Below are 25,620 nucleotides of genomic sequence, written 5' to 3'. Positions count from 1 at the left end.
GCTCTCCAGGGTTTCAGAGTTTATGACAGTCTCTCTCCCAGCCCTACCTAGAGATGCCAAGAAATGAACCTGGGACATTCTGCATGCAGTACAGATGCTCTACCACTGAACTAAAAATAAACTGGGTGTCTGGGTTAGGGAGAACAGCAACTACTGTATTACAACGAATTTATTACCAAATGCAATTATTTATGTTTATCAACGTCCTATTTTTAGTAAGCTCATTGATTCTTAACAATTGGGAAAAGTTAAAAATGGTTATTATTTGGATGTATAAACCTGCTAGAATATCTAGTAAAGTGTCACTTCCCCCCCCCCCAAAAAAAACCCCCAACCACCACTAATAAAGGAGGTCAAAAATTACACAGTACTAACAGCTTCTGCCCACCTAGCAGTTCAAAAGCACATCAAGTGCAAGTAGATAAATAGGTACCGCTCTGGCGGAAAGGTAAAACGGCATTTCCGTGCGCTGCTCTGGCTCGCCAGAAGCGGCTTAGTCATGCTCGCCACATGACCTGGAAGCTGTCTGAGGACAAACGCAGGCTCCCTCGGCCTATAGAGCGAGATGAGTGCCACAACCCCAGAGCTGTCTGCGACTGGACCTAACTGTCAGGGGTACCTTTACCTTTAACATGCTGTTATAGTAGCCATTTTACATGTCTGGTCTGGTGCAGGAATAGCTCAAGGGACCGCAGTCCCTGTGCCAGTGACCAGCCAAGTTGGGAAATAGCTAGGGGCTCCAGGGGCTCAGAAAGGCTTCTTACTCACTTGACCCAGCTGCTCTTCCATTCCCTGACTTCCCCACTGAGCCCCTGCAGGTTGTTTTAGAGCCAGACAGGTGGTAGTTTAACTTTTGAATCACATCTCCCATTTGCAGTCTTTGCCTACCATAAAATTTATCAAGATTCCAGTGCCCAAGCCTGCAAATAGTCTGGATAGGACTACAAGTCTATAAAACTTACATTTTCAAAGATTTATAGCTCAGGGCATTGCATAATTTGTTTGTTTGTTTGTTTATTAAATGTGCATAACGCCCCTTCATCTGAAGATTTCAGGGCGGTACAAACAGGGCCGTCTTAAGCATATCCAGCCCCGTGGTGCAAAGATTCCTCTGCCCCCCCCGCCCCGTTTCCCAGAGTCGACCTTTTGATCAATGTGGAAAATAAATCAACCCACAAAAAAGTCACTAAAAGTCAATGTATATCAAACATTTTCTCAATTGGAGCCATGGTTAGTTTTCTTTCATCTCATTAACACATACAGTGGTACCTCTGGTTGCGAACAGGATCCATTCTGGAGGCCCATTTGCAACATGAAAAGAGCTCAACCCGCAGCGGCGCTTCTGCGCACACGCGGGTTGCAATTCGGCACTTCTGTGCATGACGTCATTTTGTGATTCTGCGCATACGCAAGTGGTGAAACACGGAAGTAACCCTTCCCGGTACTTCCGGGTCACCGCGGGACATAACCTGAAATAACGTAACAAGAAGCAGATGTAACATAAGGTATGACTGTACTGTATGCTTCAAAGACCAGTTGAGAGATTTTGTGTACTATTGGTCAGATAATGTTATCAGCAATAGAATTCACAACAACAAAAATGCTTGCCCCTAGCACATTTCACATTGCTACAGACCATCACTGAAAATAATGCATTGGTCAGTCTGAACCATGTCAAGTAAACTATGGAAGTAGCATATCCACAACACAAACTTTCTTTTCAAATCTAATTCCATAGCGGGTACAATCTGAGGGAGCCACTATTCCCAGCCTGTGAAAAGTAGTCTTGGCTATCAGACATTTTGAAAATGTGATAGTTACAGTACATTCTTGCAGCCCAATGCCAGGTTCTAGGCATTACAGAAGGCTGGACTAGATGATCCTCAAGAGGGTCCCTTCCAACTCTACAATACTATAATTCGAGGGGAAAGGAGCTATAACTCTCTCTCCCACGGTGGGTCTAGGCACTACTATTATAGATATATCTATGCCCCATTGATCTTAAATGGTTTAAGATGCTGTACTTAAAAAGATGGAGAGTACTCTGTTAATTGACAGCTTCTTTTTCTAGTGTAATGTTAATAAACTGACAGTGCAATGCCAAGCATGTCTACTCAGAAGTAAGCCCCACTGTGCTCAACTGAACTTACTCCCAAGTAAGCAGGTGTAAGATTGCAGCCTCGCATGCTGCTTCTCCTGCATTCTCCCTGTTCCTTCTCCTCACTTTCCTCAAAATGTGAAATCCTTGCATCTAATGGAGGGGAATCTACTGACAGGGTTAGGGTTAGGGAGCTCACAAAAAATCCAAGCCCCGAGTAGGAGGAATCTGGGTGGGGGGAAGCTCTCTGCAGGCTGCAGCAGCTCCATGCAGTAGCACTCGCCTTCCCACCCCACGACTGGTGAGAGGCAGCGGCCGCAGGCGGCTGGGCAGAGCAGCCTGCCACAGCCTGTGAGCGGACCTCGGAGCTGCCAGGCGGAGGGAGACGGGTGTAAGCCTCAGCCCAGAGCCGCTGCTGCAGCTGCAGCCACGGCTGCCACCATTCTGCTCAAGCCCCACCCCACCGCCTGTCGATCAGAGTGGGATTCTCCTGGTCCTTCCCTCGCCCTGACCAACTGGATGCTCCACTGGGCATCTCCACCCCCCTCCTGTTAAATCAGCACCAGGCTAAGTCCTGCCCTTTGCTGCTTTACGTATTTAAAAGGCTAGAGTCCTACCACTGCCTCTCTCTCCCCCCCCTCCCCCTCCCAGGCGCACAGGAGAGCTGGCTGGCCACCTCGGTGCCTCGCTCACCCCCGCCCCAAACTCGAGCAGAGCCGCCCACCCGTAGCAGAACAGCCTGTGGCGCTCCGACGGGCTCTTCCCCGGACTCCAAATCTCGGCATCGGACTCTCGGCCAGGTGCCCTGGCTCCCCGCGCCAGTAACGCGTATGGTTAAGATGGCCATGGGATCAAAATTAATCCAGAACAGAACAGAATCTTGGGTTTTCATGCACATTTTTTAAAGCCACAGAAGTGTGGTGCAGAACTGAGATGGAACAAATGGAAATGGGAGAACACATGAGAAAGTGATACAAACTGGAATTAGTCTGAGGTGCCCATTCTGAGTTTCTTCCTGTCTCCTTGTCTTTACAGTGAAGCCCTATGCCCTTAAGAGCTGTGAATTGAACAGCTCTGGCCACTCTGAATGTGAACTCAGTACTGAGGAAATCACCTGTTGAATTTACTTATTTACTACACTTTGTGTCCTGCCTTTTCTCCAAAGAATCTCAAAGCAGCATGCATGGTTCTCCTCATAATAACCCTGTGAGGTAGGTGAGGCTGAGGGATAGCAACTGGACCAAGGTCATCCAATGAGCTTCCAGACTGAGTGGGGATTTGAACCCTGGTCTCCCAGGTCCTAGTACAACACTCTAGCCCAGGGGTCAGCAATCTTTTTCAGCAGGGGGCCAGCCTACTGTCCCTCAGACCTTGTGGGGGGCTGGACTATATTTTGAAAAAAAGAAGAAGAACGAATTCCTATGCCCCACAAATAACCCAGAGATGCATTTGAAATAAAAGAACACATTCTACTGGCTTGAGAGCACATTGACACCTGGCTTGAGAGCAGTACATGTGAAAAGGATCTAGGAGCCTTGGTTGACCACAAACTTGACATGAGCCAACAGTGTGACGTGGCAGCTAAAAAAGCCAATGCAATTCTGGGCTGCATCAATAGGAGTATAGCATCTAGATCAAGGGAAGTAATAGTGCCACTGTATTCTGCTCTGGTCAGACCTCACCTGGAGTACCGTGTCCAGTTCTGGGCACCACAGTTCAAGAAGGACACTGACAAATGGGAACGTGTCCAGAGGAGGGCAACCAAAATGGTCAAAGGCCTGGAAACGATGCCTTATGAGGAATGGCTAAGGGAGCTGGGTATGTTTAGCCTGGAGAAGAGGAGGTTAAGGGGTGATATGATAGCCATGTTCAAATATATAAAAGGAGGGGGGAGAAAGGTGGTTTTCTGCTGCTCCAGAGAAGCGGACACGGAGCAATGGATCCAAACTACAAGAAAGAAGATTCCACCTAAACATTAGGAAGAACTTCCTGACAGTAAGAGCTGTTCGACAGTGGAATTTGCTGCCAAGGAGTGTGGTGGAGTCTCCTACTTTGGAGGTCTTTAAGCAGAGGCTTGACAACCATATGTCAGGAGTGCTCTGATGGTGTTTCCTGCTTGGCAGGGGGTTGGACTCGATGGCCCTTGTGGTCTCTTCCAGCTCTATGATTCTATGATTCTACTCATGTAAAAACATGCCGATTCCTGGACTGCCTGCAGGCCAGATTTAAAAGGCAATTGGGCTGGATCCGGACCCCGGGCCTTAGTTTGCCTACCCATGCTCTAGCCATTATGCAATACTGGTTCTGCATGGCATGATGGAAAATAAAGGCCAAAAAGCCCTGCTCATCCAAGGGCCAGAAATTTTCCTGAAAAAGCTTGCAAAACCAAGCTGTGGCCAACTTGGGTTCAAGTCTCTGCTTAGCCATGAAGGAATGTCCACCTGAGGAATGTCCGGATAAGGACAAGCAGGTGGTGTCAGGGAAGGGAAAGCCCAGCACCCTTAAGGTAGAGAGGTCTTTTGAGAAATGGCTCGATGCCTTTCAGGTATTTGCAGGAGTATATCCCCCAAAAAGTCTGCACCTGTGGATTTACCAATCATTGGTGCATAAGGCGTTTGCATTGGCTGGTCAGGTGGCAGCCATAGGCTACGATGAGAATTTTAGACGTTGTGCCGCCAGGATCCCTTCTGCTTAATGGGATCGAAAATACCTTGATGTGTGGACTACTTATGTCTCTCCGAATTTTGAGAGCAAGTCCACTGAGCAAGCAAAATCCAAGCAAGAGGTTAAGAAGCCAGGAAGGCGCCTTATTTGTTGGGAATATAATAAAGGACATTTGGGTGGCGGAGTTAGCCTGTTTCCGGCTTTCCGCTCATCCAGGTGTTCACCCTTGGCTGACCTATTCTGGAACCCTGGGTCAGCACTACCTGCATGGCAGGGAGCTAGTCGAACCAGAGTCTATGCAACCAATCATTTTCTGTAATCAATAACATTGTGGCCTAAATTCTGCCAAAAGCCAAAACCAAAATTTGAGTCATGTGTGAATTTATTTAGGGGGGAGGTTTCTGGGTCTGAACACACAAAGCTATTATCACTTAGCCTAACCTACCTCACACAGTTGTGAGGATAAAATGAATATTCTACATGCTGCCTAGAGTGCCTTGTAAATTAATTAATTAATGTGCAATCTGCACATGTTCATTCAGATGTGATTGCCATTATGGTAATAGGAAGCTGCCCTATCTAGAGACATCAGGGATTGGACCTGAGACAGATGTTTTACCACTGAACTTCTCCACTGATGAGTTCAATGGGGGCTTTGTCCCAAATACGTATGCATAGGGCTGGAGCGACACAGAGCAGCCTGAGGAAGTTTAAATACCACGTAATTCTATGGACCTTAGGGCCGGACAATTGTGTGTGTTGTATTGTAGCCTTATGTTTCCACTGCCTGCCAATGCTCAAAGAGCTTCACCTTAAAGTACCTGAAGCCCAATTCAATAATGCTTTTCATGATGATTAAAGCAAGATCAAACTTCTGGAACATTTACTGCACTCGTTTATCTACAGACTAGCTGAATGCTAGATATAATTTTTAGAGATTCCACAGAAGATGTTCCACATGTTTTCTTTTAAATATAATCATGAAATTTTAAAATAACAAATATACACAGAAATAAAGGCTGAACTGTACTTTAAACGAAAATAAATAAAGATTAGTGATGTTTAATGCCCCACGTGTGTCCATGGTACTATTTTCTATAATCTGATATTTGTACAGAGGAAATGCACATATTAAGCCATCCTGGATAGATTTGTTCCTGCCATAACATCAGAGAAGTCAGAAGAGGTGACCAAGACATGGAACTAAATGGATGAAGAGCTGAAAACCTCTAAGGCACTTCTTTATTTACCTTCAGTGTTCTCACCCTGTCTTCTATTGATTTACTTTAGAGTAAAGTGGATTGAGGGCTGCACAAGTCACTGCCAAAATAATAAGGTGCAGGGAGAAGGCAAACAATTCTACTCCTTGCTCTTCTGGGAAACAAGGAAGCTGCCCTGTGCTAGCAGACCACTCATGGTCATCCCAGCCTCCTGGGGAAGCAAATCCCACAGTTTAACTATGTGCTGCATGAAGAAGTACTGCCTATTATTGGAGAGCCTCTTTTTGAGGGCATCATTAAAAACCCCCAACAATGCAACTTTTCCTTATAGGGACATTGTTCCAGCCCCCTGGTCATTTTAGATGCCCTTTTCGGAACTTTTTTTCCAGGCTGTGGCTACCTGCATGATTTTGTATCTGGGTCCCTGTGATGCCACTGAGTTAGATGTGACACCGTAATGTCACTGACAAAAACCATGTGGGCCATCGTAGCTGACCAGACTTGAATGCAGCGACAGCCAATGAAACTGAGGCCAGTAGGATTTACCAAGGAGAGAGGTGCCACTAAAAATGATGGGGGTGGGGGGAGATACAAATCTATTTGCCATAGGTGCCAAAAGTCACGGAACACAGAAGGCAGATTTCGGAAGACGAAAGCAAAGGCAGGTACTTTCAGCTTGACCCTCGGGAACCAATTTTGAAGAATTGCTTAGAATGGCATTTTTATTGTCTTTCAACAGCCTTTCTTAAATGCTCATTTTCAACATGATGTCTGATCTCCTCCTGATTCTGTCGCCTTTAGCTTTAGGAAACCACTAAGATACTACTACAGCAGCCAAACACAGTTGTCTGCAAGCGTTTAGGAATTGGCGGCCCTCCTCAACTCCATCCAAATCTAGACCATTCATAGTTACTTCCTTGGCAAGCACTGTCCCTTACTATATACACAGCTCACCCAAGGGCACAATCCACCAAGCATCGGTGCTATGCAAAGACTAACAGATTGCTCAGCAGGCACTGTCAGTGGAGTGAGCCCCCCAAACCACAGAGCTTACCCAAACAAGAAGGAAACTGCCTATCTGCTGCAAATGATCGGACACAGTATGTAAACGACAGCAGCGTGAAACCCTGTTGACCTGGCTTGTAAAGCTTCAGTGCTAATTAATAACAAAACTCAGATGGAGTTCCTAATTTACCATTAATATATACAGCAATCACAGGCATGTACCCAGCAGGAGCTGGTGGGAGAGACAAAGGAGTCTAAAATCGGTGCACTGAAAGAGCACAGAGGCGCTACAGATCAGCCCTAAAAGTAGCTGTTGATTACAATTTATTTTGTACGTAGGTGGATGAGTGGGCGATAGTGTGTGGGAAGGCAGAAGAAAGGGCATTGCATTTATTTCTAGAAGAAACTGTGTGATTTATTTTTTTAAGAGAGTGGGGAGGAAGTTCTCACTCCCCTCCCCTGAGCTCCACCCACCCACACGAAGCATGTTCTTGCACGTAACATGGGAAGGACAGAAAAAGCCACCCTCTTTAAGTTTTCACGCTCTTGCTTCCCCGCACTCCCCCCCCCCATTTTTTTGCTTGGGGTAAGGCAGAATGCAACAAAGGTGATGTCTGACGGAAGAGGAGAAGAAAACAAGGCCAGTTGGCAGAACTGCACACCCCAATGGTTCGCTGATGCTAACAGAGGCTGCCTGCAGAGGAAGGCTGGTCTCAGCAGCATTGGGTTATTCCTTTCAAGGCATTACATAAGATACTCTTCCTTCATTTATCAGACAGTGTGCTATGGACAATGCAGTCAGAAAATCACACACGTGCCACAAACACATGGTCCATAGCAGGCGTTGGAATGCAGGGCGTGGGTGGAGGGATTCAGTGTTTTTTGCATTTTCATGAGAAACTCCCCACTTCACACTTTCTGAACCAATATGAAAGTCAAAACACAGCTATCGCCTGAAATACACACCTTGTATTTTGCAATGCAGTTCTCCAACCACCCGATGTATACAAAAATGCATATATTAGGGGGAAGTGCATACATTAGTGAAAATAGCATACAAAAATTGCATTTTATTAGGAAAGATTGCTTGCCCAAATTTGGATTTCTAGTCAGAACTGCATATTTAAAAAAATGTGTTTACTGGGAGAAATTGTGATGAATTTTCACAAGGAGTTTTTTTAAGTTTCAAATTGCTACGAAAGTGTGAAATTTAGAGAAAGCAAAATTGAAATTTAGAGAAAGCAAAATTGAAAGCTCATCCCTAAACAGGGATAAGCAAAATGTAGACTGGGATCTACTAGTGGATACCTGAGTGATCTGAAGTAGATTAGCAAGTATTTCTGTCCCCTGTTTATTTGAGATGACAGCAATGAAAGAACTCCTAAATTATATTGCTTGGGGAAAACATGGCGTGGGTTTATCTATTCAGTCCAGTTCTGATACTCAAAACAAATTCCTGGGCTCAGAATTCTTTAATGCTGGTGAATCTCTGGGTTCTAGTAAAAAAAAAAAAGAAATAATGGATCTTTCAAGCCAAAAGTCTGCCCTCCCCTTCTCTACAGCATCGGGCAGTTGGGTTGCACCGAGAAAACTTTCTCTGCATGCCTGGGAAGACAAAGAAAATCCTCCAGGTTAAGGATGGTGACGATAATGAAATTGTCCTATTAAAACGTGGTATTAAACACTATCTCAGGCACTCTGCATTAGGTTGGAGACAGGCAATTATATTTAAGAGAGTCAGAAGGGACCAAAAAGAGGCTTCACTTTCTATGGCACACACAGGTTTTTCTTTTGTCCCACCAGTCAAAGAGGTTTTGGAATCTGCTTGAAAGATCCTGCTAACGCAAGGTGAGCTAATGATCACTGGCACAGGTAGCTTTGGAAGGGGATTAGACAAATTCACTGAGGGGGGGTGGGTCTACTATTAGTTGTTAGCCATGGGTCTTCACTTTTAGGCATAACATAGCTACTTCCTGTAACCTCTGGTTCAAGGAGGGCTAGAGAATCTCAAGGTTCCAATGTGCTGGAATGGTTCGGTACCAACAGGTTCTGATTAACCCTTGAGAAACCCATTCCTTGGCTCAAATCATCTCTCGGGTTGGTCATTACTCTTGCACTTGACAGTGTGGTGCAGTGGTTATTATGGTAAAACATAATAGTAATGAAGCTCCCTGGGCCAGTCATTGTCTCTCACCCAGAACTACCTCACAGTTGATGCAAGCATGAAATGTTATGGGGCAGAACTATGTACCCCACCTTGAGCTCCTTGGAGGAAATGTGGGATATAAATGCAACAGCTAATAAACAAACAATTATTTCTAGATATACAGCATGCATTTAGGTGTACTAAAGGGGGGATCAGCCATCCTGCTTGCCAGCTCCCCGCCATCACTCCCCACAAATTCGCTTTCTGCCACTTTCCTTTCCCACTCCATGCAACCACAAAGCACCCTTTCCAACTTCTACTTCTTCTCCTACCTGTTTCCATTGGTGTCAGGGGATGATTAGCTGCTTGTGCTTAAAATAGTGCCCCTTCAGAGTTTGTGCGACCCCACAAACCTCTGTGTGTGACAGAGCTCCTCAGACATGTCTGCTCTAGTCACTTGTAGAGTCCGACAGTGGCTGTCTGCGGAAGCGCTTCCAGCAAAGAAGTTCCTTAACGGAAACGCGTCTCCTGGACTCACGACGTGACAGCTTCCGGCGAAGCATAGGTCTCCCTGCAGTTGCTTCTGACACCTCCCCGCTATTTTCGCTCGAAGTATCTCTCACCCCTTTCTCTCCCCTTCTGCTTCCTGCCTGGGCTGCTGCGTCTCTCTCAGCATTACTGAGATCCTCCTCCAGAGACCCCGCGCTCCCCCTACTGGTCCCTGCTTTAGCTGTTGACTCTCTCCCAGTCTCTGGGAGCCCTACCACTTCCCTTTCCTCCGATGTCAGTTCCCTGACATCCACCTCCCCTCCAGGGCCCCCCTCTCCCCCGCCCCTTCTCTCTCCTCTGGGCAGTGAGGAGCTGAAACCCCTAAAAGAATCCTCCTCATCTTCCGACGTCTCGAACATTTCCCTCCATCGGTCTTCGTTCCGACTCGCTGAATCCTCCTCCACCTCGGAATCAGCGAACCCCTCCAACTCTTCTTCTTCGTCGGTGGTGGCGAAGTATTCCCTCCGGAACCTCGCCACTGGCTGGGGTTTCCGAGGGAATCTCTGATGAAAAGTTTCAATCAAAACCTCGTCATCTACATCCTCTGCCCTGACCCAGGTGTTTTCCGACTCCGGCTCCCCTTCCCACATTACCAAATACTCTACTTGCTCTCCCCTCCACCTGGAATCGAGAATCTCCGCTACATGGTAGCTGTGTTCTTTTTCCTCCATAGCTGGTCCCCTATTGACCCTCCCCTCTCTGTCCCCTATATACGGTGACAGCAATGATCTGTGGAACACTGGGTGCAACTTCATGTGGTTAGGTAACCGGAGTCTGAAAGCCACTGGGTTGACCTGTTGCGTGACTTCAAATGGGCCCAGTCTTTTGGGTCTTAACTTCTTACAACCTCCTTTAAATGGTAACCCTTGGGTGGACAACCACACCTGATCCCCCACCCTAATGCTTTCTCCTTCCCTTCTGGTTTTGTCTGCCTGCCTCTTATATTCCTCCTTCGCCCTGTTTAAATTAAGTTGGAGCTGGCGATGGATCGCTTCCATTTCTTCAACGAACTGTTCTGCGGCTGGAACGCTCCAGTTCTCCCCCTCCCCCCCTGGGAAGGCTCGGGGATGACACCCGTGATTGGCCAAAAAAGGGCTCATTCCCGTGGACACGTTCTCCGCATTGTTATAGGCAAATTCTGCCAACGCCAGCTTCTCCACCCAATCATTCTCTCTGTCATTCACATAACACCTCAAATATTGCTGGAGGACACCATTAGCTCTTTCCGCCTGCCCGTTGGTTTCTGGATGACGGGCAGTTGAGAAATTCACCTCTACATGCAATAAGCTCATGAGCTTCCTCCAGAACCTGGAAGTAAATTGTTTCCCTCGGTCCGAAACCACCCTCAAGGGGGCACCATGCAATCTAAACACATTTTCCACAAACAATTTAGCGGTTTCTTCTGCTGTGACCGCATGTGAGCAGGCTATAAAGTGGGCCATCTTGGTTAACAGGTCTACCACAACCATAATGGCTGTCTTCCCTTTGGACCTGGGCAGATCAGTCATAAAATCTATTGCCACTGCCTCCCATGGTCTTTCCGGCGTGGGTAGTGGTTCTAATAAACCTGCCGGTGCCCGCCTCTCCCCCTTGGCTCGTTGACATCGGTCACACCCTCTCACATACTCCCGCACATCTTCCCTGACCTTGGGCCACCAGAATTCCCTGGTAACCAGCCACATGGTTTTGTGTTGCCCAAAATGCCCTGCTGTGGGGCTATCGTGCAGTTGCTTGAGTACCTTTTCCCTCAATTCTCCTTCAGGTACGTATAACGCTCCCTTGTAGTACAACGCCCCGTTTCTCTCCTCAAAACCCCCGGGTTTGTCTCCCTCCCTCCTGAGACCCCTGAGTTTGTCCTGGGCATATTCATCCTGCACCGTTCCCTCTATCAGTTCCCTTAGCCCCACCAGTGCCGCCCCACACACCCAGCGATCCTCGGGAATGACATGGGTCTCTTCGGGTGCACCCTCTCCCTCCAAATATTCAGGTTTGCGTGATAGAGCGTCCGCCCTAACGTTCTCCTGGCCTGGTACGTAACAAATCTCAAAGTTAAATTTGGAGAACTCCTGGGCCCATCTCAACTGCCGTTGGTTGAGCACTCGCGCAGTTCTCCAATACTCTAGATTCTTATGGTCCGTGCGTACTTGCACCTTCTGTTGTGCCCCAATTAGTAGGTGCCTCCATCTCCGGAAGGCCTCATAAATCGCAAGAAGTTCCCGGTCATACACCGTGTAGTTTCTCTCCGATTTGTTCAGCTTTCGCGAAAAGAAGGCACACGGTCGCCACTCGGACCCCTCCTTCCCTGGCTGCAGAAGAAGCACCGCCCCTATGGCTCTGTCAGAAGCGTCTGTTTCGACCCTCAGCTTTTTTTGTAAATCCACATGTAGAAGTTGTTCGTCAGAGGCGAAGGCCTTTTTCAGTTCCTCAAACGCTCGCTCCGCCTCCCCCGTCCAAACAAACTTCTTTTTGCTGCTGAGACAGTCCGTGATGGGCGCCGTCAGGTGAGCGAAGTTTCGGATGAACTTACGATAAAAGTTTCCAAACCCTAGGAACCTCTGCACATCCTTCTTAGTCTTGGGGGTTTTCCATTCCAGCACCGCTTGAACCTTGCCGGGGTCCATGGCCAACCCCTTGTCTGACAAGCGGTACCCCAGGAATTCCACCTCCTTGGTATGAAACTGACACTTCTCCAGTTTCACCCACAGTCTGTTGGCATGCAGCCTGCTCAACACTTCTCTGACGTCTCTCACATGTTGCTCCTCATTCTCCGAATACACCAACACGTCATCTAAGAAGGCCACGCAATTCTTGTAGAGCAAAGGCCCCAGTACATGGTTCATAAAGGCTTGAAAACACGCGGAGCCTGCTTGTAATCCAAAAGGCATAACGAGATATTCAAATGCCCCCAAAGGGGTGAACATGGTGGTCTTCCATTCATCCCCTTTCCTTATACGTATCAGGTTGTACGCCCCCCTTAGGTCCAGCTTTGTAAAAATCTTTCCTTTTCGCACCCTGGTCAAAATATCATCAATCCTGGGCATAGGAAAAGCCACCGGCTCTGTCACTGCATTTAGGGCCCGAAAGTCACATACCAGTCTCGGCTTGTCCGTGTTCTTTTTATCCACAAAAAACACTGGGCTACCCCCCGCTGCCTTGGACTCTCTGATGAAGCCTCTCTTCAGGTTCTTGTCAATGAACGCTCGCAACTCCTGCATCTCCCTGTCTGACATGGCATACAACCTGCCTACAGGAAGCTGTGCTCCAGGGAGTAAATTGATCTGGCAATCAAAGGGCCTATGCGGGGGTAGTTGGTCAGCTTCCTTCTCGCTGAACACGTCGCTGAGATCAGCATACTGTGATGGCACCTTCCCCTTCTCCATCACTTCCGTCCCTGCTAGGGTGGCTTGGGCCCCTGCTGACCCCTTTTCCCCCCTGCAGTGTTCTAAGCAATGTGCGGAACCGAAGGAAACCACTCTTTGATGCCAGCCCACCAGCGGATCATGTAGGGCTAGCCAGCTCATTCCCAAAATAATGGGAGCGCCTCCCAAGGTGGCCACATTAAACGCTATCAGTTCTGTGTGCCTTGCCACCCTCATTATCATTGGGATGGTCTGCAAGCTGACGCCTCCTCCCAACAGTTCTCTGCCATCGATCGTGGTCACCTGCAGGGGGTTGCTTAAGGGGATAGTCTGTATCTGGTGTTCAGCCGCAAACTCCTTGCTCATGAAATTGCAGGAGCTGCCTGAGTCTAACAGCGCCTTTATTTTTAGGGGGTGTCCATTTTGCAACTCTAGCGACACTTCAATCACTAGAGCAGGTCGAGGAGCTTCTGGCACTGGCACTTGGGAAAGGGGCACTTTCACTGCTCTTTGGCCTGGCTGCAGTGCCCTGCTGGCAACCAGGCGTTGGCTTTTACCTGCTCCGTTTCTCCCTGCTCTTCCCCCTCAACAGTTCCCACCATCCCTTGCCATTCCTTCCTCTGGGGGCAGACTCTGGCAAAGTGGCCTGGCTGTTGGCAGAGATAGCATTTCCGGGGTCCCTTTCCCTCCTTCTTCGCCCCCTCACTGGGCTTTGAAACTGCGCGCGCGCGGGCTGTTCCGATTTCCATCGGCTCTGCCGGCGGGAAAGCTGGCTCAGGAATGTCTGGAATGCGTAACTCCTTCCAACGTTCCCCTCTCCCTTCCCGCCTCTCCAAGGCTCTTGCCTCCTGGCGCGCTCCAATGGTCAGCGCAGATTTGGTCAGCTGATCCATAGACACCGCCCTGGGGCTCCTGGCCAGCTCGTCTTTCACAGCTGAAGAAAGACCTTCTTCAAATAGCATCTGAATGGGTGCTGCCGATAAATCCCACCCCAATCTGTGAATCAGCATGGTAAATTCAGTCCAGTACTCACGGACAGATCTGCTTCCCTGCTTGCAAGCCATTAGCTGTCTGCGCACTCCCCCCTCCTCAATATCGCTGGAGAACATGATATCCATTGCACGAAAGAATTTCATAGCGTCCTTCAGGATATCGTTGTGCGTTGCCATCAGGGGTCGAACCCAGTCCCGCGCCCCCTTCTCAAGATGCCCAATTACGAAAGCAACTCGGGATTCCTCATCAGGGAACTCATCAAACTGCACATTCAGGGCATATTGCATTTCAGTCCTAAAGGCATGGTAATCCTTGGGGTCCCCCCCAAACTTCTGCACTAATCCTGGTACCTTTCTGGGGAACTGAGTGGTTCTCCCCTTCTTGTCTGCATCTTGAGCCCTCCTCTCCTCGAGCCTCGCCGTCTGCAGCGCAAGTTGGACCTCCAATGCTCGGTATCTGTCTTCCAAGCTTGGACCAGCTCCACCCCCTGCGGCTCCGGCTCCTGCTGGGTCGCTCATGATGCCTTCTCCTGCACAGGCAGCGTACAGAGACTGTCGGACTGCTGTCAGGGGATGATTAGCTGCTTGTGCTTAAAATAGTGCCCCTTCAGAGTTTGTGCGACCCCACAAACCTCTGTGTGTGACAGAGCTCCTCAGACATGTCTGCTCTAGTCACTTGTAGAGTCCGACAGTGGCTGTCTGCGGAAGCGCTTCCAGCAAAGAAGTTCCTTAACGGAAACGCGTCTCCTGGACTCACGACGTGACAGCTTCCGGCGAAACATAGGTCTCCCTGCAGTTGCTTCTGACACCTCCCCGCTATTTTCGCTCGAAGTATCTCTCACCCCTTTCTCTCCCCTTCTGCTTCCTGCCTGGGCTGCTGCGTCTCTCTCAGCATTACTGAGATCCTCCTCCAGAGACCCCGCGCTCCCCCTACTGGTCCCTGCTTTAGCTGTTGACTCTCTCCCAGTCTCTGGGAGCCCTACCACTTCCCTTTCCTCCGATGTCAGTTCCCTGACAATTGGGAAACAGACAATGAAACCAGCACAATGGCAGGCTAGTGCAAATACAGTCTAGAGAGAAATCAAGACAAAAAAACTATTTTTCCTCCCAGCAAGGTTGCAGCATCTTCTCTTTCTTCTTCCTTTTTTTTCCAAATGGGAAGAGGGGTGGACATAATCTAACTACCAGTTGTCTCTTCCCCATTAAGAAAATGCAACCCTCTGCTTAAAACTATGGAAATGATATACCTGTGCTTCACAGAGGCTGATGGAGCTGGGGAGACAGCCTTCCAGAAAATCAGGGGCAAAGGGCCAAAAAAGAGCCTTTGCCTCAACCAAGGGGAAGGTTGCTGTTCCCAACCCATAAATCATTCTAAACCTTTTTCCTTTTTATTGCCTCTTGGTCAACATTGTCCCAACAGGAGCTCATAAACTGCGTTGAATTCTCAGCAGGATAGGAAATGATGATGGAGGCCCTGGATATGTTGCAGCAGATTGAAATATGATTGGAAGGAAGCAGCCCAGCCTTTCCTCAAGCACAGGATATTATCATTTGGATAACTGAGGAGACCATACCCTTTCCAGAATAGGAAGAGAGGAATTTGTCAGTTTCACTTTTTCTCTGTTTCACTGTTTATGAAATTAAGATAAACAAATGGGTCACAAAATGCATATTTCAGTTAAAAGTGGGTCTTGGGTCTGAAAAAAAGTTGAAGATGCCTGCCCTAGAATATAGAAATAACTGTGACACAACATATGCTCTTTGTTATTTTTAGGAGGCCTATACTCAATGATCACCTGCAAACATGTTCAGGGTAAAATAATAACTTTGGGGGGGTTAATATCCCCACTTCTCTCTCTCTCTCTCTCTCTCTCTCTCTCTCTCTCTCACACACACACACACACACACACAAAATGCACCAAAGCAACTTTTAGAAAATGAGGTTTGTACTAGGCCAATTATGTCTAAAAACAAAGTAAGTATAAAAACTTTAATAATACACAACATCCTAAAATAAGCAGTTTCCACGAAATAGTAACATGTTATTCAGATTTATTTATCTTTTTCTCATAATATAACCTATCAAGTTTCAAAAAAAACACACCATTCACCAGGATTACAAATGTGCATTATAACCATAGCTGTCAACTTTTCCCTTTTCTTGCGAGGGATCCTATTTGGAATAAGGGAAATTCCCTTTAAAAATGGGAAATGTTGACAGCTATGATTATAGCACATAAAATAAGCTTTGTAATTGCATTTTTTGGACTACGGCTGCTGATTGATCCGTAAGGCATTTATCTGTCAGTTTCACATGACCATTTATTCTTTTAAGAGAAACAGAAAATATATATAAAGTATTGTGTTCCCCACATTTGAGTAAACTACTGTGTTTCTATTCTACAAGTATGATTATTTGTCAAGTATGATTATTTGATCACTGTAATGGAGTTGTGACCAAAAGGGAGATTTCACAAGGGCTCTTGAGAGTCTGCTGGCAATCAAAAGACACCAGTAAACAAGTGAAGGATGAATGCAATCTTCTCATAATTGACATACATGCAAGATTTTGGAATAGTTATCATCTGAAAAAGCAAACAAACTATATGCAGGAGCCTAAGGGGACCATCTGGAGGAAAAGTTCCCTAGCAAAAGGCCTGTTGAACTGAATGAGAACTGTGCAAGAACAATCCAAGAACTCTTGCGCAGCACCTATTCATTTCAATGAGGTTTGCTCAGAAGCATTTCTTTCTGAATTTTGCCCTATGGAGCTTGGCATTTCCCCCCAATGGTGGGAGAAGCATATCAACAAGAGACACTATACAAAGGGCATCAACGTACGTCAACTTTAGCAACCTAAAGCAATTACTTTGTATAAAGCACAAGACATATCCCCCCCTCACCCTGCAAATGAAATCTGTTTTACTATCAGTATCTTGGATACACTTAAGTTGGTTTGTACAATGCCTGGAATGAACCAATTCCAGTAGCGGTTGCCATGCACCACACTGGACTAAACTCCGCTACACCTTGGCTGTCACCTCTCCCTCTTGTTAAGTCCCAGTGACCCTCTGCGTTGGAAAGTCAGGAGAGCAAATGTGCCTTTGATCACTACTGACTAGTTACTGAGATGTTTCTCACATAGTAAATGTATATATTGTAAAAGTAAGGGGACCCCTGACCATTAGGTCCAGTCGTGACCGACTCTGCGGTTGCGACGCTCATCTCACTTTATTGGCCGAGGGAGCTGGTGTACACTTCCGGGTCATGTGGCCAGCATGACTAAGCTGTTTCTGGCGAACCAGAGCAGCGCCCGGAAACGCCGTTTACCTTCCCGCCGGAGCGGTACCTATTTATCTACTTGCACTTTGACGTGCTTTCGAACTGCTAGGTTGGCAGGAGCAGGGACCGAGCAACGGGAGTTCTCCCCATTGCGGGGATTTGAACGGCTGACCTTCTGATCGGCAAGTCCTAGGCTCTGTGGTTTAACCCACAGTGCCACCTGCGTCGTTTGACATTAATTATCAGATCATTTTCGTTAAGGGGAAGCATAAAAATAGTTTGAAGAACTAACAAATTACACTATGGATATAACTTGCTGCTACTCTACTTGCCCCACCACTGCTTGCTGCTTGCCCTACCCCAGAGATAGGGAACCAGATGCTAATGGTCTTTTAAAACTCCTCTCTGACTACTGCCTATGCTGGTTGGGGTTCATGGGAGTTGTGAACCCAACAATGCATGGAGGGCCATGAGTTCCCCAGCCCTGATCTACTCCTGAACCATCTCCTTTGGCTCATCCAAGTCCTGTCTGCTACCCAAGATCCTCTTGGCTGGAGAAACAACAACTTTAACCATGTGCAGTGACATAGCATGGGTTGCCAGTGCTGGGGGCTACGCAGAAGGTAGGAAATGGAGCATGCATGTACATTCAACTGCCTCACAGCGTCTGAGTCACCCAGGAGATCACAGCCACAGAGATAAGAACTGGATTTGTCTGGAGAGGAGGCTTCCTGGTTCGCATGGAGAAGCAGCATTGCACCCGGAGCAATCTGTGCCCCACCCCCAGCACTACACCACTGACGATGTGACATTCTGCATGCAAAGCATGTGTCCAGCCCTTGAATCATAACCACTGATTCATAGGAAGTTACCTTATGCCGAGTCAAACCACCTAGCCCAGTACTGTCTGCTTAGGAGACATTTTTTGCTTCTGCTATCTGAGATCACATTCTGAAGGGAGACATCAAGGGTCTCCCAAACACACAACACAGGCTCTGCCCTTTCCCAAAACACTTTCTTAAAAGCTTTATTTCCTTATTTATAATTTGTGTTCTGCTTTTCATTCGAAAATAAATTCCAGAGCAAGTGGCAACAAACATGAAACAAAACCCCCCTAACAACTACAGTGGTACCTCAGGTTACAGACACTTCAGGTTACAGACACTCCAGGTTACAGACTCTGCTAACCCAGAAATCGTACCTCTGTACCGAGGTACCACTATACCAAGAAACCATCTATATACAAAAATGGCAAAATATGCATGTGTTAGAGGGGGCCAACCAGTTCTACCTTCCTGGGTGAATCAAAGCAGAGTTCCTGGTTTCAAAGAGGCTTTCAAGCCATTCAAGCACACAATTCTGCTTCAAACATTCATGCCAAACCTGAAAAGGTCAGGAGTAAGGGGATGAGCAACTTTTCTTTAAAAATTTTAGAAGTTCTTTTTTTTTAAGATAATGTCTGTTAATTTTAAGAACAATACAGTGGTGCTTCAGGTTACAGATGCTTCAGGTTACAGACTCCGCTAACCCAGAAATAGTACCTCGGGTTAAGAACTTTGCTTCAGGATAAGAACAGAAATCATGTGGTGGCAGTGCGGCAGGCCCCATTAGCTAAAGCGGTACCTCAGGTTAAGAACAGTTTCAGGTTAAGAACAGACCTCCAGAACGAATTAAGTTCTTAACCCAAGGTACCACTGTATACAGAAGACACCCACGGTAGAGACCTATTCATATACCAGGAAAACCTTTTTGGAATGGAAATGTCTCCAGCTGTTTCCAGAAACTGCAGTTAGGGGCACTTGTCATATCTCAACAGAAATGCTATTCCACAGAATGTGGCACCTACACTAATAGTCCTGCTCCAAGTTACTGTAAAGCAGGCTTCAGATAATCTTTGTAATTTGCAGGTGTAGCTCTCCTATAGTACACAGTGACCTAGTGGATATAAAAGAGGTAAGGCCATCTTTCCTTTCCTGGTTGTGGGTTTCTCAAAGGCATCTGGCCACATGTGGAAACAGAACATTGGGCTAGAACTGATTTTCGGTCTGATCCACCAAGGCTTTTTAAAATGCCCCATCACTATTTCCCACATACCCTCCAACATTCCTCAGATGAAAATAGGGACATCCTATTCTACATCAGTATGCAGCTGTGGCATGTGTTTTGCTTCCTCCCCTTGCTGCTGCTGCTACTGCTCCCTGACTTGACCAAATGGGGCACCTCGCGCAAAGATGTTGGTAGGAACTCACAGCATTGAGCAGGGTTTCCCAAACTTGGGTCTACAGCTGTTTTTGGACTACAGTTACTATCATCCCTGATCACTGGTGCTGCTGGCTACAGATGATGCAAGTTGTAATCCAGCAATAGCTGGAGACCCAAGTTTGGGAAACATAGGCGTAGAGTTATGAAAAGTTAAAAGGTGCACCAAATTCCCTTCCTGTTTTTATTTATACATTTTATCTTGCACCACACGCAGAGGGAGGGGGACCTGCCCATAGAAAAAAACAATGTGCATACCAGCTGCGTGCCCATCTCACAAAACAGAATCAGAAGGACAAGTAACCAGTCTCTTTTTAAAAAACCAAAACTTATGCATATTTGAAAAGGTTTGCAGCTGGAGCACAAATATTTTTTAATAGCACATGGAAAGGGAAAGGACTCAAGATAATTGAGGCTTGCAAGCCCCAATGCAAAGTTATATGCTGTTTACACGTCCCTCTCCTCCAACCGGAAGTGAGACTTATTGAGTGGGTGGGGGAAGAGGGAGGCATAGATCTAAGAAATGTGTTTGAGGGACACACAGATATGAACTTCTGGTAATAGACTGAAATGCTTTACTGAAGGGAAGGTCCCTTGGGAAATTGAGACCAGTGACTCTGTGTGAAGCTGTGGTGGCTAGAGGGTTTTCAGGGACGGTCCCGGCATTTTCAAAGCACCTGGCAGGTATGAAATCATGGGTGCCATTAACAACAACAACACTATCACTAAAAACAGGCCAAGAAGTTTCCAGACGTTAATGCCATGGATCAAGGCTTCTATTAGTCATACATGTAACAATCAGTGACCTGCATTTGGACTAGAATGTGCACCAAAATATACAGCCAGTTCAGTGGGACTTCAAGGAGCACTGCAAGGCAGAAGCAGATCTCATCGCACCCCAGCACCATGTGGCAAAACCTGCTGCTTAAAAATCTCTCCTTTGTTGGATTGGGGACAATATCTTTCTAATTCAAATGCAGATTTTCCTCCAATATATTTTCTCATTTCAAAGTTTGCTTCCTCCAACTCAGAAACAACTCGCTGGGTAGGGCAGAGTTGCTACATTAAGCTACTTGGCAGGTGGGTTGCTGTTGTTTACTGGGAGGAGGAGCATTGCATGCTAGCTGGTGCAATGTATTGGCAAGAGTGCCAGATTATTTAGCTGTGATCCCTGCATTGCAGGGGGTTGGACCAGATGACCCTTAGGGTCCCTTCCAAATCTATAGTTCTATGATTCTATGATTTGCACCACAAATCCTCACCACCTCCCCCCCCCCTCTCCTGGTAAGCAGAAGTGACCCAGTTGTTGGGAGGAGTGTGGCTCTGACTTGCATGACAAGCTGCTTCTGTTAGAACTGTCTTTCAGATCACCTGCCTGATCGTGTTCCTTCAGAACATTCCCCCAAACCCAACTTTGGTATAACTTCCTTGTTCCAAGTCCTACTGCAGCTAACCCTAAGCACATATAACTGTCGTGTGCATTCAGTTCCTTTCCTTGCAAGTTCATCAGGGCAGAGACCTATCCTATTGTACTCGGTAAAGTGCTATGCACACTGATGGTGCTATGTAAATAAGTAAATATGCTTGCAAAAATGCTCGCACCTAATACTTATATTTAAACCAGGGATAGGGAACTCCCAGATTTCATCAGGCCCTCTTGGTCTCCTCCCACTCAGCAGCTGTTCAGCAAGGACTTTAATGTTGTGCAAAAAGAGCAACTGCTGCTCCTTCATCTGCTAGAAAATCGAAGCAGAGGGGAAATGTCTTAGCAGAGACAGGTAGAATTATGTTCCTTGCAAAAATGCAAATGTTGTCCATGAATTTTGCAACTGCATGAATGGCTTTTTTAGGGTGCAATTGCATTTGAAGGTTGAGGCTTTAATAGCTGTAAGGCAGTTGAGCTGTGCACCTTATTTTGCATACTTCTTCTGGAATTTGTGAGTTATTTTTGCCTTCTGCACATTCAGAACACATAAAGAATGTTGGAGAGCTTGTTTCTTTCTCTCTTTTTTTACAAACATTGGTTTTTTAAATTGTCTATGGAGAAAATTGAAGGCACAATTTTAATGGAGTTAGTAAGAGTTCAATATATGCTTCAGTTTGAATGGAGAGAGAGTGTGTGTGGCGTGTGCATGTGTAGAGATGTTTATCTAGCCCTATCCATGTTTGGATCTGGCTCCACTCAATAACTTGTTACTGGTTAATGAATCCCTCAGCTTAAAAAGTACTCCCCATTCCTGATTTAGAGCTGTTCTGAAGTGCCCAGAAAGAACTTGTCAGACACTGACAGAAACACTAACAACAACACATTAAGGTAGGTGATACTATCCCCTTGTTGCAAAGGTGGGGATGGAAAAGCATCTGCCTGCCTCAGGCCTCTTGTCAATTTCATGGCTCAGGAGAGGACTTGAACCAAGGAGTTCCTGGCTCACAGCCCACACTCTTAACCAATCTATCAGAGCATCTGATAGCCATAACTGGTGCTTTTTTCTCATATATATATATACATACATATATAGATATATATATAGGTACTCTCATTTACCTACTCATATTGAAATACTGTCCCTCAATGAGGCCAAACTTAGATTCACAAAATGTTTAGGGGTATGCGTCCCCATGCATCCCCCCTGAAAAAAAAGCACTGGCCGCAACCCTTGCAATGTGAATCAAACTACACGGATATCAGGGCACTAGATTCAGCATGAATCTCCACTTCCCTCGTGCATTTTGAGGACCAGACAACGCAATGAAGACAGAATAATAACTTGCATTTACTCATAAGTTATCACTGCTAACTGCAAAGGGAAGGGTCAATACTGTAGCTATTAATGGCTCAATGGTTATTTATCTCGCTCTTTTGCAAAGGCTGTGTGCGGACTTTGGTAAAGGGGCTCCCTAGAAAGAGAAAGGGTGTGCAACCAAGAATCCTTCAGGCTGCCCCAAACTTCTGATATGTGAAGAGGAAGCACAGAGCAACAGCTGTGATCGGAGCAACACTGTGGCCCCAGCAAATTTGTGGCTACACTCTGGGGCTTAGCCCTGAGTGCTGCCTTGAAATGCTTTGCTTGTGCGGCATGAACCACAGACTGTCCGAGCTGCATAATTGCAGGCATCAAATAATTCATCATCGTCATCATCTTCATCATCATTACCACCCCCATATTAGAACAGTAACAATTGTAAAAAACACAGGCATCTAAATATTGCTTGGCAAATAAATACTGATTGGTGGGACCGAATGAGACAAAGCCCAGAAAAATTAACATGGAAAAATCTAGTCTATAAGAATTATTGAAATAATCCTCTTAGGAGCAAATCTTCAATCTTGTTCACATAGCAGGGGCACTTGGTATGTCAAAACCATTTCTGTGTGCATAGCTCAGAATACAAGTGTAGCTGCTTAGCAGCATACCTTAAAAAGAAATTTAAAAATCTGGGGTGACAAGCGATTTATTTCTTGAATTTGTATGTCACATTAGTGGCAACAGAGCCCTGAGTCAGCTCCACTTTGTATCTAGCATTCTTGTTCAGTTCTAAAGCCAATGTCCCACTTTACCTTACACCCACTGAAAACAAATTAACATGTACAAATAAAACTAGGGGCATGTATGTGGCTCCCTCCAGACTCACTAACAAGAATGTATCCTTCTCTCGCCTTCCATACCATGAATTCTCCTTCCCCTTCCATAGTCAACTGTGGTTTAGCGATACATTAGCACTGAGTCAAACCATACTTAATGCATATTGTGGTTAAGTAAACCATGGTTTACTCAGAAACCACGGACTGAAGTCATATATAAGCATGTGTTTGCCAAATCTGATTAAGAAGAAACCATGGCTAAAATTAACTATGGATACCTTGAGTGCGCAGTGTTACACCAGAGATTAAAACTAAGAAGCAAAGGGAAGGGGGTTTTATGAGAGAGAGAGAGAAGAAGGAAGTGCAGAGTGCAAGGTCTCAAGGCTGGCTCCCAATTTACAAAACATAGTTTGCAGGGAGTCAGCAGGGAGTCTGGGCTAGGAATGGAAGAATCTATCAATTTCAGATTCTCTTTTTTCCAGTCTTAAATTCACTTTACCCATTTTCTGCTTCTGTTTATGACTGGAGAAGAGGGAATCATAAACAAAAATTCATGTGCATTTTCATGCACACTCCTCCTGATATAAACACTTTTGTACACAATTCTGCCTATGTACATTTTTGCAAGCCTTCTCCTCTAATGCATTTTTCAATGCCACTTCCATGCTTGCTCACGCATCTCCCTAATATATGCAATTTTGTATACATTGTTTTAATTGACAAATTGCATCATAAAATTCTGATATGCACAAGTTTCAAAGGACAGCTGTGTTGTTTTTCATGTCTTGGTTTGCAAAGTGCAAACTAGGTCAGTTTGTATTAAAATGCAAACCAAAACTAATTCCTCTCCGATCCCCATACTGGGCCTAAGATACCTCATTGCATAGTACATGCATTTGTAATAACCCTATTATTGTTGCTCATAAAGAAGTTGTGTGTATGTTTTAATCTCATTCCTTTCCAGCAGGCAAATTCTCTCCTGAAGTCTTGGTGACACCATCAGAATCATTTTCACAGCTGCCTGTTAGGTGGCCCACAAAACAAAGGACATTGTGCATTCAAGGACTTGGAGCCAAAGGAAAGGAGTCGTTGAATAGCAGGCACCTGCCTTCCACAGGGAACCAAAAAGATGCCCATGTAAATATATCAGAGTTATCACAACAGAAAACCCAGAAAAATAGAGATTTCTAGATTTGCTGTTGTTCAGCAGTGAGCATCCGAAAGATTACCAGAAGCATAGCTCAGTGAGAAATGCCTTCCAGGTCAGCGACAAATGGCATAATAATGTACTATGAATAACATGTCATTTTAAAAAGATAAGCATTGAGAGCCTGCTCTTAGTCTCTTCCTGAAATATAACAGCAAATACAGCCTAGTCTTTTATTTACGTATTTATATTTATAAATAAATTATAAACTATCTTTTGGCCCTCAAACGGAACTGCAGAAGTGTTTACAATAAATACCTCAATACAATAAAGGTGAAGGGTAAGAACATTGTAAAGAGCATTGGATTCTTTAAAAACTTCCTTTAAAAACAGCACCAAACAAGGACTAAACAACACTAGAGAAAAGCAGAACAACACTTATATTCCGATGATGTGCTGCCTTTCACACTCAGATATATAAAGCAGAATTCTTTCTTCACTACTACAGAGAAGCATCCACCTCTGGGGAGACCAGCACAGTTTGTTCAAGATTAAACAGCAAACTCGTTCATCAAATTATGAGCACAGAACGACAGTGCCCACACTTTCCGTTACATACGGAATTTATGGTGATTTGTTTTTATTTATTATTTTTGCAAAGTAACAGCATTTCCCCCAGTAAGTCAGCGCTGTTAGGACATGTAGGAAAATACATTTGCTGGCCTAAGTCAGATGCCAGAGGAATCTCTAGCGGGTTTATTGTGATCCTGAGGAATGCTGAAACAAGGAGAATCTTAGTTATAAGCATTGCTATGAGAATTAAGAAGTCCTGCTCACCTTAATCCCGAATATTCTCTTCATACCAGCTCAGACAGAGGAAGGCTACCTCCCAAATTTTCAACACTGTGCAGAGCAGTCTCTTCGGTCCTTGTCTGCCCAAATACTGACCAGGATCAAATGCAGCTTAATCTGAGAGCTTTGGTAGCCTTACAGCTAAAGTGAAAACAGGGCTGTGGCTGACCCCTTTTAAGTAAGGAAAAAAGAGCCCAGCTGGAGGACACATTCTCATATTTTTGGTTGAGTACTGAACCTAAACTATTACAGACAGGAATCAGTAAAGCTTAATGCTTTTTCTTGAGACGCTCCACCTTTTATGTTAATGAATATCTAAGTCTCTTGACTAGTCAACAACATTTCGCAAAAAACACACCCTGAATTCAAACACACTAATAATGTTCCAAAAATATCTGCTCAGTGGTGGAAGGTGCTCCCTGCACATACTTCATGCACCTAAATTTCCTGGATCTTGGATATAT

General features: G+C 45.8%; 2 protein-coding genes across 12 annotated transcripts in view; both read right to left on the bottom strand.

Annotated features, from left to right (window-relative positions):
- The window catches only part of ARHGEF9 (Cdc42 guanine nucleotide exchange factor 9), a 294,596-nt gene that overhangs the window by 102,746 nt on the left and 166,230 nt on the right, over positions 1-25,620 (bottom strand). The window contains exon 1 of one of the 10 annotated variants that reach the window (XM_082208215.1): positions 25,142-25,249. The exons of the other annotated variants lie outside the window; for them this stretch is intronic. Within the exon in view, the coding sequence (XP_082064341.1) occupies positions 25,142-25,165 (24 nt within the window). The 5' untranslated portion in view covers positions 25,166-25,249. Of the gene's footprint in view, positions 1-25,141; positions 25,250-25,620 lie in introns of those variants that run through there. 10 annotated transcript variants of the gene reach the window in all.
- The window catches only part of LOC309523986 (uncharacterized protein), a 61,161-nt gene that overhangs the window by 26,518 nt on the left and 9,023 nt on the right, over positions 1-25,620 (bottom strand). The gene's annotated exons all lie outside the window — the stretch shown is intronic.

This window comes from Podarcis vaucheri (assembly GCF_965113315.1).
Source record: "Podarcis vaucheri genome assembly, chromosome: Z".
Classification (NCBI taxonomy): domain Eukaryota; kingdom Metazoa; phylum Chordata; class Lepidosauria; order Squamata; family Lacertidae; genus Podarcis; species Podarcis vaucheri.
This window is presented reverse-complemented; position numbering and strand designations above follow the sequence as displayed.